The 20,646-nt window shown below is 38.9% G+C and overlaps 3 protein-coding genes across 3 annotated transcripts in view; 1 reads left to right on the top strand and 2 right to left on the bottom strand.

Moving 5' to 3' along the window:
- Positions 1 to 20,646, bottom strand: part of LOC134672869 (uncharacterized) — a 267,272-nt gene that overhangs the window by 233,458 nt on the left and 13,168 nt on the right. The window lies entirely within an intron of this gene.
- The window catches only part of LOC134672870 (beta-1,4-N-acetylgalactosaminyltransferase bre-4-like), a 29,813-nt gene that overhangs the window by 2,052 nt on the left and 7,115 nt on the right, over positions 1 to 20,646 (bottom strand). The gene's annotated exons all lie outside the window — the stretch shown is intronic.
- Positions 15,050 to 17,188, top strand: LOC134672691 (uncharacterized). Its single transcript, XM_063530643.1, has 3 exons — positions 15,050 to 15,252; positions 16,701 to 16,723; positions 17,040 to 17,188. The coding sequence occupies exons 1-3, from the start codon at positions 15,164 to 15,166 to the stop codon at positions 17,186 to 17,188; spliced, it is 261 nt and encodes an 86-aa protein (XP_063386713.1). The 5' UTR covers positions 15,050 to 15,163.

Genomic DNA, 20,646 nt, shown 5'->3' with positions numbered 1-20,646 from the left:
TGGACACCCCCATGGGTCACGGCAATCACTTTCCATAGTGTCTGCTTGTTTGCCTCCTATATCAAAAAATGCATCGTCCTCCGATCTAGTTTCGATTGCGGCCACAGAATATTATTAACTGGTCAATTTGAACATCATTCATGAGCTCTTAAGTGGCTGACGTAACCAACTTTGGCTTTTGTCAAAATGACAATTAATAATGATCCCTACCGGACGGTTGGATGTTCTTTATAGCCCATTTTATCTTATCGTTGAACACTCTTTTTGGTCTTGATTCACTTTTACCCGAATTGTGTGCTTCCGCTTTAGCCGTTCATGGACAAAAGTTTTCCTGTGGTCAATGTCATCTCTTCGCGTACTTACCCCTGGATTATTTGAATACAATTTTTAAAAAGTGTAAGTGTAGGAAATTTAGATTCTGCGTGTAGTTGTTTTGGTATTTAGTAATACGGAAAGCTGATTCGGTCGCCACAGCAACGATAGGTAAGCAAATAATAATTATCACTTCACTCGAAACCGAACGTATCGATGGCAGCAGACAAGTGTCGAGGCTGCTTGTCGCACTGGTACAGGTTCCGCCCGTCCAGCGGCAGCAAGTCCACATCGTGGAAGACGAAGCACTCCCAGCTGCCATTCTTCAGGGTCTCCAAGAATCCTACGTTCATGAGTTTACCACGGTTGAACGGACGCGTTCCTGGTGATGATAATATATGATTGAAAGAAACCATCAGCAGGGGTTATAAAGCCCTATAGGTCTACTTGTCGTATGATGTGATAAAAGCGAAAAAATATACAAACAGACAGACGCGGTGGGGGACGTAGTGTAGTGATACATTTGTACATATAATCATCATCATCATCATCTCAGCCTATATACGTCCCACTGCTGGGCACAGGCCTCCTCTCGAGCGCGAGAGGGCTTGGGCTATAGTCCCCACGCTAGCCCAATGCGGATTGGGGACTTCACATACAACTTTGAATTTCTTCGCAGATGTACGCAGGTTTCCTCACGATGTTTTCCTTCACCGAAAAGCGACTGGTAAATATCAAATGATATTTCGTACATAAGTTCCTAAAAACTCATTGGTACGAGCCGGGGTTTGAACCCGCGACCTCCGGATTGTAAGTCGCACGCTCTTACCGCTAGGCCACCAGCGCTACATATAATACACTATTTTATTTACTTGCTTTCGGTTGGCGCTACAATTAATTGGTGACAAAGACTATACGTGCCTGCTTGTTCAATAATAAAAATTCCATATTCTATTTGTTGCTTCATAAGAAATGAATGCATGTACTTTATGAATATGCCCATATTATTTTGGCGATCCCTGTAAAACACGAATGAAACATTGAGAAACCAAAACTAATACCTACTAAAGAACTATAAGGCCACATTAAGTGCGAAAACAGTTTCCACTATGTTTCTGTGTCGGCCCAGAAAGAGGACATAATTCGGGGGTCCAGGACACGAAAACAGGTTGTAAAAATGCCGATGGTCATATGCCGCAAAAAAAATGTTGTATTTTCTTCACACGACACGACACGTTATTTCTTTTTACATCTGGGCAAAATGATATGATATGGATAAAAACATTACAACGAATAAGTATTTTTTTTATTTACACAAAAATTGCAAGTCTCCTATAATGTCTGTCAGTCAGTAGGTATGTCTAAAGTTCTAAACCAAGTCACATACATAATCGTCGCAACCAAACGCCGTTTTTACAAGACTGCCCAAACAAAAAGCGTGTATTGTTATCAGCGTTCATGTTTGTATGTATATATTTTTCACTTAGTTATTTTATTACAGAAACTCACATCAAGAATTGTCATTATCTCTAAAACGAGACCGATTTCAGAAAACTTTACATATTAGTATCTAAATCCGGTCAAGAATACATCTTTATATTTGTTGGATTTTGCCAGCCCGCGCGGTCGGTGTATACCTATATGTAGTCTCTACTCTCTATTGTCTCTTTAGTCTCGCGCGCGAAGCTAAACGCCGCTATTTACGCACTAAAATGTGGAAAGGCCTTAAGAATGGCACAAACCTGTATGGCACTATGATAGCAACTTTGTGCCACTTTGTAACATTGGACGGGACGTACCATCCGCCCTTATGCACCTCGGGATATCTTTTCGCCACCACATCTAGGTCTACGTCTGAATACGCTGAATAATAATGTATTGAATCTGAAATTCAGAATGTACGTTATGAATGTTATGATTTATGGTGAATTGAATCTCGTTAGATCTTTGTAATATAGTCGGGTCAAAAACATTCTGTGTTCGCGTCTTTCTTGTAGACATACACAAGAGTTAAGGGCTATAAAGGTTAATTTTCTTATTTAACCCTTATCCACGTGAAAAGGTCGTCCTTTTATTCAGAGAACTGTGATAAAATCATTATTTACATATGCCCACAAGATGTTAACTATTGCCCACAGGAGAGAAAAATGTACAGTTCGCGCGAACACGCTAGTTTTCTCTCCTTCGCTTTTATTGTTCTTTATGTCTATTTTATCTTTGGTTAGGTATAGGTACGATTACTCCTTCACGGCAGAGGGAGTATAATTCTCACTATGTTTTTGAATTTTAAAGTGATGTGTGATTAGGAATTTGCTGCCGCAGACGCTCCGGCTGTGGACGTTTTTTTTTTAAATGTAAAAGTTTTTAGCAAGCATATATCGCTCAAAGACGGCTGCTTGGTAAAAATTTGTGTAGACGAAGGTTTTCTTTAGTGTTACATCAAAACTACCTTCAGCTAAGCAATGGTTAGGTATTTTATGGGTCACTGTCATCGTTTTGATGTAGTTAAGTGTACTTACCTACGTCTGAAGGATCTATATCCGTAGCATTCTGTAAATAACCCCTAGACTTTGCGGTGGCACTTTCCCTGCGAGAAGTAATAGCGCTGCCTGTAATGACAGTCCAAGCGGTGTTGTTCACATATTCAGTTGATTCATATACTTCCGGAAATTCTACCAGGGTAAACTCGTTATCATAAGCCTCATAGGATTTAGCAGTATATAAGTTATTGACAAAACCATGAAATATGTTCATGATAATGGCAGCGAGACACAGGAATATCAGAATTCGAACGATAGGGAGCATGGTGTGTATAAATTTTATAAAAATACTATAAAATATTAATTATGTAATATCCCATTTGAACCCCCAATAGAATATAATAAATAAAACATTGAAAATATAATAAAAAATATATAAAAAAGAACAATAACTTAAAAAAGTGTCACGTTAATACCTCATACCAAAAGACAATTTGAGAATGACTTATTGATACCGCTTGTTGTCAAAGAACCTACGTTCGGAAATTGCCCGAGTAATTCACTCATGGAATTACCCAGAATTACCCTTCAAGGAAAAAAATGTTATTTCTACTAGGCGTGGCTCACTCCGCGATTTCGTCGCTTTGCTACAGGTAGGTAGCTAAAAGTACATCCGTTCCGTACCAATTTTGGTGGCTAGCCATAAACCGCACGTGACGCTGTCGCCACCTAGCGCCCATATTTGTCCTGATCGTAACACGTTTTGTTAGAGAGTGAGTCTCTGTACCTAGTACTCTTAAACTAATAACGCATAGACAGATAGTCCCCATACGGTGAACCTGCCAAAAGTGAAGCCGAAACACGATGGATGTGTGCGTGCGACGCTCGTGTTTTACGCTCAGCAAACACACCATGTATACAAAATATGTTGCCAGTATTCATTTACATCTCTCAAAGTAGGGGATTTTTAACAACATCCACACTTGGTTATTAATAATTTGGAAGTGTGTAGATTCGATTTTGTAGCAAAAGCTTTTTGTTTATTTTGTGATTTATTGCATTTCTGTACTTTGTGAAATAAGGTTTAAATAAATAGCTGATAAGTTTTTACTATTTTATGTTTATTCAACAAAATAAAAGTGCATAAAATAATAAGAATACATTTAAATATGACAGAGCATATTCGACTGTGTTTAGTCGGTTTCCAATGTTTCCATAATGCGTCATTCCGATTTAGTCAAATTTTTTCCTTCCATCTCGCAGACAGCAGATCAGTCAGAAAACTGAAACAAACATTACACATAATAAAAATAAGGAAAAAAACTAAATACCTAAATAATTTACTTACTTATAATTTTCTACAATTATACAATGAAATTCAATTGAGCGTATTTATTTTAGAATGTAGACGTCATGTCCCATTTGGAGGAATAAATATTCACTACACTGGCAACATTTAGAAGAAATGGCAGCTGACGAAAATTTGGATTTTTGTATTTACTATTATGTAAAAATATCACCTTAAGCGCCCTCCAGACTATGCGCGTGAATCGCGGGCGAAGCCGCGAACGCGAGTGTGGAGTCTAGTTCGCTGATATGCGAAATCGACTCCAGACTCGCGTTCGCGGCTTCGCGCCGCGATTCGCGCACGAGTGTGGAGCGGGCTTTAAACTCGGTACTTACGCGTGAAATGTAATATCGGGTGGTTTGTTTTTATTTTATGATGTGTTGTGACACCCATTCACTGTACAAACAACCATCTTTCCTGTAGTTTTTGATTTTTAAACGGGAGGTGTACACACACCGATTTGACTTTGAGTACTGCGACGGCCGTTCGAATACGACGATACGAGTGTGACGTGACGTCGCACTTGAAATGGCTTCACTGGGGGTGTACGGACTAGGAATCTATGCCTTATAAATCTATGCCTAGTACTACTATTTATTCTGTGTTTCTACGTCATAATATTGTAATAAAAGTTTGAAGTTTAACATAACACTTGCACTGCATGTGCTATCAAAATCGTTACAGAGTTATTTCGCTCTAACTCTACTCACTCTACCATAATGGCACCTTAGAGGATATAACCAACGGAGACGCCATGTCTATAATTTTCGGTACAAAATAGTTTGCCGTTTTTTGCGGGGGAGGGGCACATCAAATGTACAGGTACGTCATGTCAGGTAAAAGTCAGTCCATACATTGGTTGACATGAGGTTGACCATTGGCCGCATATTTTCGACAGAGGGGAACGCCTGTTAATGACCACTCCATTTGGTTATATTCTCTAAAAATGGCACTTTGGTTTACAGAAAATGCTTTCCTAACAGTATTGAATGATTCACGTGTAGGTAGTATCACTACACTTATATCCCTATTTAAGTCTAGGGAAATACATACGATGTTTTATATGTACCTAGCCGAAAAATAAGGTTATTTGCTATTGCTAGTGTACTATACCAAAGAAATATATATATATATACAGGGTGATTCATGAGACGTGAGCAGGACTAATCCTGCACACTCAGTAACTGATAATTGATCGATCGCCGTCGTATTTAGGTGAAACAACCACAGTTTTTCCTATTTTGTAACTTTTTGGTGAGGGCAAATTTAATTCTCTACAATCATGGTTACCCTACAAGACCCAATTAATAAACATAAAACCTCTTTAACCGTAATGACAGCATTTTGATTACGAAGAAAATAAACTGTCATGCTTGAGTGAAATACGTGTTTTCAAAAGTAACCAGACCTGATGACAGTGATGACATTCAATTTGACACAGAATATCGGTAGTTTAGTATTCTAATTTTAGGGTGACCATGCATGTCGTAAATAATTTAATTAATTTTTTTTCAACTCGACTAGAAAATTAACGTTAATCTCACTAATACTGATACAAAACAGTTGCTTATAATTTACAAAATGCGCAGTGTTAATCCTGCTCACGTCTCCTGAATCACCCTGTATATATATCCCACCAAAAACATTCTGTAAAAAACTAGCCAAGTCTCGATGGAGCTGCTTGTTTATCTCTAAAAAGTAATGAAATCTAGACAAAGTCGTGCCAAGTCTAAGGTTCCTTACTGCGATTTCTTTATTATTATAGTTAATGTTGTGTGACTTGGCCGTTGAAGGGTACACAAGGGTACAAAACCAGGTGCTCCATGACACCATTGCACCAATCTGCCATTGCACCAAAAAGAAGTGTTTGTTTCAGGCTCGCCCATACATAAGTATTATTGAAATACGCAGCTTTATCAAGCCTACAATTGACTGGTTATTGAATCAACGTTTTCCAAGTGGCAATTTTCCATCGTCAATGAGTAGCGGTTCTGGCGACAGATTGGTGCAATGGTGTCATGGAGCACCTGGTTTTGTACCCTTGTGTACCCTTCAACGGCCAAGTCACACAACATTAACTATAATAATAAAGAAATCGCAGTAAGGAACCTTAGACTTGGCACGACTTTGTCTAGATTTCATTACTTTTTAGAGATAAACAAGCAGCTCCATCGAGACTTGGCTAGTTTTTTACAGAATGTTTTTGGTGGGATTTCACTTCTTTTTGTAGAAACCCCCTGGCACTAATTAAAATAACCGACTTGGTTTCACATTACATCTCAAAACTTTTTTGTAGTAAAAGCGTTGCGAGACTTGCACCTTTTTACATGTAATGTTTTTGATGGGATCTCATCTCTTTTTGTAGGCAGTCCTTCTTTTCGGGTACTCATACCCATACTATGTATACACATATCATAACTAAACATATCTTCATTCATACTCACATCGTACATCGTAGTGTACCTTTACTTTACTTTACCTACTATTTGTAAGAACTGCAACAGTAACTTTGTAATATCATATATTTATATGGGATTACAAACTTACTTATGCAGTTCTTAGATCTTTAAAACGTGACTGATATTGCAATATTTTTAGGTTTTCCCTTTATGTGGCCATTAAACCCTAACTCTGTAGCAAATTTCAGCTCTCTGAGTTTATGGGAAGTACTAGTTCTATTCTGATGATCATGAGTGAGTTCATAAATGCGAAACTTTGCTTTCGCTTAACTTCGGAACTAAATGACCTACAGACTTGAAATTTTGGATTTTAAGTATGTGATTATAGCTTACTGGATGACCAAAATTTCTGCGTTCTGGTCTTATCCAGAGGTTCTCAAATAGGGGCCTGAAAATGCGGCGAAATGGTTCCAGTAAAGGATGGTACGGCAGTGTTTGCTTCGCGCTCGACTTGGCGGGGGCACTGCCGTGCCCCCCGATATAATCCCCCGGGACCCGGGTATGTCCTTAAACTACGTCCAAGACCACCGGTGGACGGGCAGCAGCGTCCCTCAAATTCGGTGTACTCGACTGCGATCGCCAACCCGCCTGCCAAGCGTGGCGATTATGGCATTCACCCCCCATAAGGGGGAGGCCTATGTTCAGCAGTGGACGTCTTATGGCTGAGATGATGATGATATATAATATATATATATATATATTCTTTTTTTTTGTTGTACTTATGTATCTGACATATATGTATACGAGTAACTTTGATATAAATATATAAATGATCATAAGTCTAAACCTAAATTAGGCTGTTTGTTTCCCAAAGGTTTAAATAAATAAATAAATTAGCCTGAGGCATTGTTCCCAGGACACTGGCCGCGTTCCCCCTCTGCACAGTAAAGACTGAGTTTTTGCGCAAAAAATGCGCCTTAGGTCGCCAGTCACCCAGAATATATTATGTACAAAACCTAAAGCCAATTTGTAAAAACCATGTAAAAACACACCAATTTGTTTTTTTTAAAAAATTTTTATGAAATAGGAGGCAAACGAGCAGACGGATCACCTGGTGGTAAGCGATTACCGCCGCCCATGGACACCCGCAACACCAGCAGAGTTGCAAGCGCGTTGCCGGCCTTTAAGATGGGAGTATACAATTTGATTCTAGTGAGTACCGTATTCATTGTAGGGAAGGTAGAGTCTTCTTCTATACTCCATGATTCGTTGTTTCGAGTCCGTTCAAATAATGGTGAAGGTATAGGGGATATTACTGCAATGTTCTGCTGCCAGAGTGCAGCACTATCGACACTAGTAAATTCATAGACTACTTAAACTGTTTTTTGAGTAGTTTTCACAGACAATACAATATGACATTGATGCATCAAGGCGGTTTGTTAACAAGGGCCTGAACGCGAATATCGAAATTTAGTTATCTGCCTCTTTATCGCTCAAATATGCAAGAGTGATGTAGAGGCAGAAACCGAACTTTCGATTGTCGTGTTTCACGGTAGGCCATGTGATTGACGTAGTGACGCATGATGTGTCATTGATGTTTGTTTACTGTATGTGCTAGTTGTGCCACCTACGCAGAGCTTTGCCTATTATTCCCTATTGTATTAAATAAATACGAGTAAATAAAAATAAATAAATATTTATGAATATAGGTACCTATTCTTAATATTTCTCGATTCTCTTCAATAGGTGACGGTATCGGTACTGGTCGATGTCCGCAATTACGTGCGTGTACAGCTGGTGAAAGTTTCTCTTAATAACCACGTATTCCGGTGACGATATTCCGTCTATCTTGACTAGTTTTTTCGTTCCTCGTAAGATATTCGTTCTGGAAACATAAACAAACGCAGTAGAACCATTGACTTATACAGGGTGTTACTGACCATCGGGCTTTAAATCCAGGGCTCGATTCTACTCGTTAAACTGAGCTACTTTTATTATGGCACCAACCCCTAAATCCTGATTTTTTTTTTACTTTTTCATACATTTTGGCTGATCAGATGTCGACGTTTTCTATGGAAAAGCCAAAAATTATACCCGATTTTAGGGGTCGTCCCATAGTAAAAGTAGCTCAGTTTAGCGAGTAAAATCAAGCTCTGGAATTAAAGCCCCATGGTCAGACACATACTGTATAAGTCGGGCCTTACGGGCCTGTCTTTACGAAGTCAATGAGTAGGACTCGCTTAACCTCCTAAGACCCACCATATAAAGTTTTAAATTTTTTTAATTTGAACCTTATTCTGTAAGTAAATTAGAACGAATTTCGTTTGTTTTAAAAAGCAATGAAACAAAAGATAGGTATGAAAGTTTATTTGGTTCATGACTTCATGAAAGGTTCAAATTAGGTTGCACGAATATGTACATTTACATTTATAGTTTCAGGAGATTAATACGATCATATAACGCCCTTGTAATATGACATTTTACACTGGTCTCTGGACTGACAAGTTGTGTTGGCCAGACTATAAGGGGTGGGCCAAAACGTTTGTCATCTAACCTTCTTGGGTTGCGCAGTGCTTTCGAGTGTCCGAGCATAATATACCGCGCTACGGATATATTGTAACGTGTGATACGGTAACCCATCACCCATAACCTGTAAGAATGAGAATTAGAAGATATAGATCGTACCTAAGGTATGAATGTAAACTATAAGAAAGTCATGCCATAATTGTGCATAATCCTAAAGTTGCTTAAAAAAGCTTGGGTAGGACCAGGATAAACAATCGGCCCGATTTTAACTTTAAAATAAGTCAATTTAATAGATCTGGAAACGATATGGATTAGATATGTCAGTGGCACACAAGTGTCAAAATTGACGTTCCTTCAAACAAAAACGTCACTTTTGACACTTGTTTGACACTGACATAATATGCAATCCATATCGTTTCAATAGGTATCTAGTATTTGACGTATCTCATTGTTCGAATACCTACAGCTGAATATGTATGTATATATGTATGTATGTTTAAATGTATATGTATTGACCTGTGAAACATATCGTCGTCCTCGCCGCCCCAGCCCCAGTATCGGTTGGAGAACCCGTTGACTTTCTGAAACTGCTCCAAAGTCATAGCTGTCACACCGCCAAAGAACTTATTATATGGTAGCCTGAAAGAGAGATCAAAATTGGTGGTTATTGTGCCAAATATGATGCACCGGCAGGCGGCAACAGATACAGAATAGTAAGTAGGCACATTTAATAATGAAACTGATTGAAAGGAAACTATGGCGGGGCGTACTTCAACGAATATTCTGCAGTGGCGGATTTTCCCTAAACCCCAGACCCGTGCTTAGGGCGGCATGCGGCATTAAGGGGCGACAGCGAGTCGGCAGTCTACTCGTATATATGATGGGTGCGGAGAAAGGAGCGACTAGTAGTTACCACAACGCCTAGGGCGAATATTGCAAATCCGCTACTGATATTCTGATTAATTCCTACCGTTTCTTTCCACCTTCGCTCTACAATATTACGCGACAATATTTCCATATTCACCACTTAGATGCTTGGTAGTCCTCAACTATGAGTTCCTCCAGAAGCGTCCTGCCTCACACAGGTAAACTTCACTGTGGAATGAACTGTCGTCTACTCAAGTCTACTGTATTTCAGTACCGATACGATACGACCTTCAAACCTTCAAGAAAAGCATCTTAAAGTTCGGCAACGTACTTACAACCTCCCATGGTGTTGGACACCCCCATGGGCGACGACAATCGCTTATCATCAGGCTATTCGTCTGCTTGTTTGCCTCCTATATCAAAAAATGCATCGTCCTCCGATCTAGTTTCGATTGCGGCCACAGAATATTGGTCAGTTCGAACATCATTCATGAGCTCTTAAATAGCTGACGTAGTCAACTTTGGCTTTTGTCATTACCGGTCGGTTCGATGTTCTTTAGCAAATTTTATGCTACCGTTGAATAGGTACTCTTTTTGGTCTTGATGTGTAGTGTAGTAGTGGAGTTTAAACTCCACTGGAAATTTAGATTCTGCGTGTAGATGTTTTGATATTTAGTAATACGGAAAGCTGATTCGGTCGCCACAGCAACGATAGGTAAGCAAATAATAATTATCACTTCACTCGAAACCGAACGTATCCATGGCAGCAGCCAAGTGTCGAGGCTGCTTGTCGCACTGATACAGATTCCGTCCGTCCAACGGCAGCAAGTCCACGTCGTGGAAGACGAAGCAGTCCCAGCTGCCCATCTTCTGACTCTCCAAGAATCCTACGTTCAAGAGCTGGCCGCGGTTAAAGGGACGCGTTCCTGGTGATGATAATATATTGATTCAGAGAAATCATCAGCAGGGGTTTAGGTACTTGCCTTTCGGTTGGCGTTACTATGAATTGGTGACTGATGGACAATGACTGATACGTACCTGCTTGTTCGATAACAAAAATTACATATTCTATTTGTTGCTTCTGTAGAAACGAATGCATGTACTTTATGAATATCGCCAGATGCTTTTGGCGATCCCTGCAAAATACACGAATGAAATATTAAGAGACCACAACTTAATTAATACTGAACAACTATAAGTATCTATATGTATGTAGTCTCTTCTGACACGCGCGAAGCGAAACCGAAACGCCATTCATTCATTTCACGCACTAAAGGGGCCCGTAGATTACCAGTTCGCCGGACGATATTTAGTATGTCAGTTGTTGGGAACTGTCACCTTTTGCGTTTAAAGGGGCCCACTGATTACCAGTCTGCCGGACGATATCGGCCTGTCAGTTAAACACAAAATTTGACAGCTCCGAACAACTGACAGGCTGATATCGTCCGGCGAACTGGTAATCTATGGGCCCCTTTAAATGAGGAATGGCCTTAAGAATGGTACAAACCTGTATGGCACTATGATAACAACTTTGTGCAACGTGGTAACATTGGGCGGGACGTACCAACCGCCCTTACGCACCTCGGGATATCTTTTCGCCACCACATCTAGGTCTATGTCTGAATACTCACAATCATAATATATTGAATCTGAAATTTAGAATGTACGTTATGATATGATTTATGTTGAATTAAATCTCGTTAGATCATTGTAATAGTCCTGTTTGGCGCTTTTATTGTTCTTTATGTCTAGTTTGTCTTTATACGACGAACGTACGATTACTTCCTTGGCAGAGGGAGTATTTATTTCTTACTATGATATTGAATTTTCTTGCAAAGTGTGATTAGGAATTGCTGCCGCGCCGCAGACGCTCAGGCAATGGATTTTTCGAAGACGCTGATAGTACTCGTATATTGTTAACCAAGGGTTGAAAGGGACCCTGGCCAGGTCGCCATGCGATGTGGGAAGTAGGTAATTGAAACGACTCGTTACCTTTAGGACGTTTATTGCAACTGCTATATATGGGCCAATACAAGTGTTATATACTAGCATCATAGATTAGTAGCACATAGAGGGTACACAAAGAGTATATAAGTATGCAGATATGTAATGAGGTATAATACTTATAACACTGTAGTGTTATACGACGATACGAGTGTACTCCCGAGGTAGTTTGGCGCTCGAACGCAGTGAGAGCGCCAATAATCCGAGGTTGAAATTATGCCGTTCACGAAGAAGGAATACGTACAGCTAAGTAATGGTTATTTTATGGGTCACTGTCATCGTTTGAATGTCGTACATACCTTCAACTGAAGAATCTATATCGGAAGCATTCTGTAAATAAGTGCTAGATGTTGCGGTGGTACTTTCCCTGCTAGAAGTAGTAGTGTTACATACCAATTGAGTTAACGAAAGTCCAGTCGGTGTTGTTCACGTATTCAGTTGATTTATATGTTTCCGGAGAAACTGTCATGGTGAATTCGTTATCATTGACCTCGTCGGATTGAGCAGCATCATATAAGATATTGACAAAGCCATAGAATGTGTTCATAATACTGGCAGCGAGACACAGTAATACCAGAATTCGACCGATAGGAGGCATGGTGCTGTATGAAATATGAATGAAGGAGGAATGAAGTTATCATCCCATTTACCTAAGCCCCCAAAAGAATATCATTAAAATAAATAATCAAAAAAGAATAATCAATGTTAGTGCCACATCAAAACCTGTCATCAATTTGGTCATTAATGACTTGCTGCTGCTTATTTGTCAAAGAAACTATGTTCGGAAAGTGCCCGAATAATTCACTCATGGGACTGCTTTCTGAAGGCTTTCTGTCTATGTATGGAAGGTAGAGGTACTTCTACACTCCATATGTCTATGATTGAAATGAGACAGTCCTTTGACAAACCATATTATGGTATGGTCTTCCTATAACTGGTTGGTATGATGGGGTATTATATAAAAAAAAAATGCGGACCGAGTGCTTCAGATATGGAAGGTAGAGATTACTTCTACACTCCATAGCTTCAGAGTTGTGTCCCGTGTTAGCGCGTCTGTTCCAAAGAATATAATACTCACTAGGAGAAGAACGATAACTCCATACAAAAAAATGTCCCCTTCAAAAGTTCGTTTATACTACTAGCGCTCGATAGGATACCATTGTAATTAGAATTGACAACCCGTTTAGCCTAGCGCCCCTAGCGGGTATTGGCAGTAATCCAGTTCAGGAAGCTAATGGTCCTGGGTTCGAATCCCGGAGAGGGATTTCTTTTTGTATTATTTTATTTTTTGTTGGGGTCAGGTTTTTAAGAGCCCATCAACGTGCACACTAGCGCCACTGCTGAATACATTAAACTAATTTTTATGTTACTGGATTCGTCAACCTACCCGTTCAAAACTAAAGCGGCCGTTTTTGTTTTGAGCTCATAGATTGACGAATCCAGCAACATAAAAACTAGTTTGATGTATTCAAAAGGTACTTAAATACACAATACAGTCAGTAGCGGCCACTTTTTTAAATACCTGTAAAATTTAAATTTAACTTAAATAATCACGATTATTTATTTTAGCAGTGGTGCTAGTGTGCACGTTGTTGGGCTCTTAAATTAGCATATCACAAATAAATAAAGAAATACATTATAAGATAATGATTAGGTACTATATTTAAAAATTCGTCAAATATAAAAGGTTACAAAAAGTTACGTATTATTAAGATATAAATATTTTCATTCCTATTAGGATTAGTGTATATATGTTAGGAGCAATACATATGAATACATACATTGATATGGCAAATGGTTACAAGTTGTTATTACATCTATCCGGTTATCGGACATTTCTGCTCCACAGCTCCACGCAGCGTTCTTGGTCACCGGAAAACTAGTCTGTATATGCAGCAGATACGTGCCCTTTGAGCTTTTTCCAAGAAATCATATGACGGGCCCGGATTATATTATTATCTCACGCTCAAGCCATGATTCACTTTCTAAAACAAAATGGTCACAAATTAAACAATATAATCTAACTTCCTAATTACTAACGTCGCTAATTCCTAAGGTCTAAATTTACCAGCTTACTCGTAAACAATGAGAGGTTTTACATCTATGATGAATTTAGATTATAATTTCGGACGCGATATAGCGTCCGCGGGACTTACGGGGATAGTAAGATTAAATTATTATATTTGAATCTGGTAATTAGTACGCTCATTTTTATTTAAAGATTGATATATTTCTTACCTTGAAATTATCGCTGTTTCTGGTTTACTACAACGGTTTCCACACACACATTAGGGCTTTTCATAATCCGGATAAGAATTGTTGATGAAGTCGCCATTGCCGGATACATAATACAGCAAGGAAGGAAGAGCGACAACGGTTTAAATTTAACTAAGTCTGTGCGAAGACGCATTTAGATATGTTGCTCGTACGTATGAATAGTTTTTTTTTTTAAATTAATAGGTAAATAAATATATTTCAAGTGAATAAATCGTTATATATGAAAATTTTATATTTTTGGCGTTAAATGACTTAAATGACAGCATTGACATTACAGACTTTTGTCTTGTCTATGTTCTTACCGGCCAGACTCAAATCAAGGCCTATCAAAGAGGCCTATTGACAAAGATTTTTTTTTAAATTTTATCAAGGAGGGTAGAGGCACGTCTACCCTTCATAGATTTTATGAACATAGACAAAGACATACTGAAATAGATAATAATTTACATATTTCAAAAAATAAATAATAATTTACATATGACTTTGACTACTTCATAAAATACAAATCAAAATATATTTGATAAAATAATTGGATTTGTTCCTAGAAATCGTATAGACAAAGCCAGTTCTAGCAATGTTGCTGTAGTAAAATATTTTTATGGTAATTACTGGCAATACAGCTCTAGAAACGGAGCACACATGTACAATTATGAAGGGTCACGTCATTCCAAGGAAATCAATAGGCCTTGGTCTGTTCCGTCAGGGGTCTCCTGTCGGGAAGTTACCATCTTATGGACTGTCCAAGAGACTACCTATGGTATTATAGGTAACTTATTGTACTCTTTGGATAAGTTATCGCAAATAAAAAAAAAGTTTAATAGACGTCAACACTTTCTCTTTGGATGTCATTTTGGTATTATGAAATCGCTTCTGCTATGACACATCATAAATATTTTATTTGAATATCATAGCTTAAGTGAATGTTTTTTTGCCAAATTTAAAATTAAAACATGCCGAAATATTACAGGTTCAGAGCGACAACGCCTACTCGTAAGGCAAGGCAAATTAAGGAGAAAGATATTAAGAGGGAAGTACAAAAGTAAGTAGAACCAGGGATATTACGCAAAACTACGCGTAGGGGGCGCCACTACCACTATCCTTCACAATCTGGGGGTCTACCGCGAAACAAGAACATCGAAATTACGTTATCTAACCTCCCAATCACTCTTGCATATTCGAGCGAAAAAGAGGCAGATAACTAAATTTAGGTACTTATTTGCGTTTCCCAGTAGGCCCTTGTTAACAAACCGTCCTAATGCATCAATGTCATATTTTATTGTCTGTGAAAACTTGTTGTTGCCTGAGCTTAATGTGGGACTCTGTGTAAAAATATCCCTATAATATTTATTTATTTTTATTTGTCAAAAACAGTTTAAGGCATGTTTATGTTACTCTATGGTTTACTAGCTAGCTTAGTTCTGCACTCTGGCGGCAGAACATTGCAGTAATACTGCCTATATTCCCATTAGAGACCATGAGGGTTTGCCATCTCGTGACCTGAATCGGAAGCGAAAACAATTCACGCTTCTGAGCAGGTTCTGCCCCCTACTATCACGCTGCCTCTATTTCGTAGAGTAGACCTCTAGCGGCTTGAATCAAGAAATGAAAACTTGACTTAAGACGAAACAGGAGCTGAGATTTAAATATTTTAGGTAAATATACCCGTTTCGCTAACGGAAGCGGCTCCTAAAACTAGTGCGATAAGGACAAGGCGAAAAATCCTGTGTAAAAATCTCAAAAATCGAGGTTTCGTACTCGACTATTTCCTCCTCCAAAACTTGGTTAAGTGTAACGATTGGTTAATCGTAACCAAATTTAGAAATCTAAATGACTATAAAATTATTTGTGTCGGACCGTTTTGCTTTTTTGGCTAATTGATATCAGTTTTGAATACCACGCCTCTCATTGCGGCATAGTCAATAAGGCCATTTTGGCCATTTTTGAAGAGCTCTAGCGCCTTAAAAAACAAAAATATCAAAAAAGCTATCAGTCCGACACAGATATTGACAATATTAATCTGTGTTGAAAAAATCACTGCTCTAGCTTCAAAACCTACGGAGGAAACAGTCGAGTACGTTTGTATGGAGAAATGACAATGATCGAGCCAATGAATAGGGAGCTTCTGTGCTGTCGTCTACTGTTCATGTACGCTCCCTTTATTTCTCTACCCTGGCAGACGTCTTAGTCTTCATAAAGTGTGCTTAAACTAAGAGTTATTGTTCGTCTTTGGGTGCCTTTCCAACTTGTAAGGTCTACGGGAATCGCAACTGGGGATATTGCGCCTATTTGGTTATTTCTCGAATACGATTGGTCGGAACACTATGTTTTGTTTCCAAGTAGCTTAGGCTTTATTCACTATTGCGGGAGCTTTCCTAATTCACGTTGATTAAAAAAAGAACTCAAATAGACGCAATACCCCATATTGGCATTTACCCTGGTCGATCTTACGGGTATATTGGCCTTTTTTCAATCTTAAATTGGACGTAGGGTTAAAAATATGGCAACCTTTGGCAGGTCGCGAAGACTATTTTGCCGCCTACCTAATAAGACATTTTCTTATTATTCATAAACGTTTACTAAAGTTAACAAGCCGATAATAATCGTTTGTCCCCTTCCGACGTATTGGTATGATGGAAAGAGACAAACGATTATTATCGGCTTGTCAACTTTAGTAAACGTTTATGAATAAGGGGGTTAATGTCTACTGTTACTGTTAGAACATTTCTTTTATGAATCAATAGATAAAAGTACCTAATATAACTTTGTAATCTCAGCATGTCACTTGTTTAACCAACAGACCCGAGCATCTATATAATCTGCCGGAAGACATCCTGGGCCTTACGCTGGTGTGCGCGGCGCCATCTTGGTACCTGCGCCGCACCGCGTGGCGCGAGAGCCCCACGATCGCAGGCCCGCTGCGGCAGCTCTCGTCTGTCGCTGGACGGGCCGTCTTCATCGTCAAGCCATCGTGGTGAAGGCACTTAAATTAAGAAGTACACGGCGGGAAGAAGTTGATAACTGGCGAAAAATTGAAGAGACTTGAACTTTATGTAGTTTTCTTTAAGGTTCAAATTTCTTCAATAAAATATTCGAGTTATCAACTTCTCGCCGTGTACGGTAATATTGCAAGCAAGTTTCCTAACATTGTAGTCTCAATGAACAACGCTCGTTTAACTGTTCAGTCATTAATGTCCATAAAACTGCCTTTCCATTGAAGTGGAGATGAGCGGAGATGAATCAACCAGTAGCAGTGGTTGTAATCCACATCTCTTCTCCGCTCCGCTGGATTTAGATTTAGTTGTACCTGCTATTGGTTGATTCCTTTCATCTCAGCCTTAGTGGAAAGGTAGCCTAACCCCTCTAGCTCGCCTTTCGCGAAACGCACGCGCACTTTAAAACAGTATACTTCACGAAATGCACGGCAGCGATATTTTTGTAAATAGGTAGTTTACAAATGACGCGAGCTAGCAGTGCCATATTTTCTTGGTCTGCACGACACTGATTTTCTCATTGTGTGTTTTTGGTTGACTAACTGTACTTCCTTAACGATTAGTCGGGTTTTCAGAGGTATAGGTAACTGGCTAATATTAGATTCCTATATTTTTTGTGAAAATTGTTGTTATTGCTAATGAGCACCTACATTTTGTTTTCCAATTTTCTTTAAATCCTGGACAATTTTAATGAAATAAAATTAATAAAACGAAAACGGCTGCTCTTTTATTACGGATACACGTATCCAATAATTTCACTTATCATCACGGCACAGTCATCTAAGACATCTGATTTGAAGCTACCTGCAAATATCTTGCACAAAGAATTTTATTTTATTTATAAAAAAAAACGCTCAATGATTTAAATTTTCAGATGCCATTGACATTTTTCGGAAAACTGCTACTTTTGCTTTTTGGCTATTTCAACTCAGAATCACGACAATAGTTATTTGTACAACAAGAGATCAAAGTTTGATATTTCTTCGAGTGCTTATTTTGAGTCCCGTGCAAGCGAAAGATTCTATAATAGATTTTAGAATCTTGAGCGTAGTAAGGGATTCAAAAGCGCACGAGATGTAAATAACTTTGATCTCGTGTAGTACACAAAAATTTTCACCCTAAGCAGTGAGAACATACCTAGAGGGACTTGTATTAGACCCCGCATGTTGAAATGACATTTGACTATAAAGGTCACTTGAATGTCATTTTGACTCACTCCGTGAGCAAAATCGCATGTTGCTCACTGTTTTTAAGAAGCAAAGTACCCTTGTTCGAGCTGCTGAGGTGAAAAAGTAAAATACATATGTAGGTAGGTAGGCTGGTATCCCCAGTTTTTCATACATGGGTGTCAGTTTTTTGGTGGTCCATACCATCTTCGATGATGGTTTTGGTGGTAAATCGATGGGAAAATGCGTCTTATAAATTGTAAGTTTGTTTCGAACACTTTTCTTTTTAAGTCGATAGTCCTCGTGATAAAATCACGTCATCACATCACATGTAGAAATAACCCAAAAGTTGTCAGTTTTTCCAAAAAAGTATAAAGTCAATACGGCTAATTCCGTTTTTTTCGAACAACGAACAACTTTGATAATTTCGTCGAAAAGGCAGCGATCAAAATAGTTTTAGCAATCAAAAGCAAATGGTTTTTTTTCGATTGAAAATCAAAGAAATGTACACTTTTAATTGAAATGTCGAAATTATAATATAGAGATGAGCTCCTTTTTCAGAGCGTCCATTATTTCTTCATTCTTGCTCATTTTGTCCGCTTCTTTATATTTCTTTATTATCTTCAAGAGCTGAGGGTAGGTGGGCGACTGGCCGATGTATGTCTTGATGTGTGTATAGAGGCGGTGGGGGACGACACTCTCCACGGAGTAGTTTAGAGTGGACAGGCCCTCGTGCTTTAGAGTATTCTTAGCTTCCATCATAACAGAGAACCATTTGTACCTGTTTAAAAGTTTTAAATAAAAATTATTTGGAGTGAACTATGTCTGTTATTAGTTATATTCAGCTGATTAGTTATCTTCCAATATTTTTTGGTTGGTTAGTTTACCAGAATAAAAAGCCTCACTAGGTAGCCAAAGGTAGGCAGGTAGGTAGGTAGGTAGGTAGGTAGGTAAACTTTCATGGTCGTAAGTAGCAATGATGAAAGAGTACGAGATATTGATCAACAAAATCCGCAGATTGATAGTTAAGTATTGATATTAATACTACAATACTTGCCGTTGGTTCTTGTTTGCTGGTTTTGCCTTGTGGTACAACGAAGCATATCGAGCGATAGTTATGTTGTATCTTGATATGGTGTAACCCTTGGAATATATTCTGTAATAAAAAATAGTTACTTAATATTTAAAATCCCTGACTGCTATGAACCAGTTATCTAGATTCGACAACTCACAGGACGCTGCTTTACAATGGCGATGGTGAGGGGCGGTAAGTGGTGGTGGCCCACTAGGATACCTTCTAAATACGTATTGTACAAGTGCGTCTCATAGTATTGTGGAATCTGTCCCCTAAAGGCGATCATAACACCCTCCACCAGGTCTGCCGTCTGGCATCTGGAAGACGTAGATGCTAAGCGTCATATCCGTAAGACGCGACGTGAGCCCTCCTACACATACACCCGACTCGACACTGGACAACTCCCTTGCGCATCGTGTGACCGCATCTTCCAGACAAAGTTTGGTTTTGCGAGCCAAATTAGGGCATTTCATAATCCGGTAAGAATTGTTGATGGAGTCGCCACTGCCGGATACGGCAAGGAAGGAAGGATGGAGGACAGGGCCTTCTTAAACTATGCTAGGGCCCTGGGGCACATAAGAATTTGGAACCTTATTAGAAAGTAAAGAAAGACTGAAAGAAAGCGTAAACTATCGTTTTTCTATTATGATCCTCTATTTACTATGGGTAATCAAATATACTGTTACTGTCTGTCCTTCAGCCCCCCTGAAGATTGGGGCCCTGGGCACGGGCCCCGTGTGCCCTTATTGTAAAGACGGTACTTGGGCACTGGTCCCACCGCGAGCTAGTAAGCTATGAGCTATCGGCTATAAACACGAACAAAAGATAAGCACTCCCGTGTAAATAAAAGAGACACGGCGATATTTATAGCTCACCGCTGGGCGAGTGTCTCTTTTATTTACACGGGAGTGCTTATCTTTTGTTCGTGTTTATAGCCGATAGCTCATAGCTTACTAGCTCGCGGTGGGACCAGTGCCTGATGGAGGATTGTGGAATCTTGGTAAGCATCTTAATAACCAGAGATGTGACTTATTTGAAATACTTGTATTTAAAATGCAAATACAAAATGCAAAATACCTATTTTGTATTTTGTATTTAAATACCTTTTGAAGAAAACTATTTTGTATTTTATTTGAAATAGTTTTTGGGACCTATTTTCTATTTTCAAAATACAAAATACTTTATAGTAGGTAGGTAATGTA

Source organism: Cydia fagiglandana, chromosome 17 (assembly GCF_963556715.1).
Source record: "Cydia fagiglandana chromosome 17, ilCydFagi1.1, whole genome shotgun sequence".
In the NCBI taxonomy this organism is placed as follows: Eukaryota; Metazoa; Arthropoda; class Insecta; order Lepidoptera; family Tortricidae; genus Cydia; species Cydia fagiglandana.
Note: the sequence above shows the minus strand (reverse complement) of the source record. Positions and strands in the feature narration are given on the sequence as shown.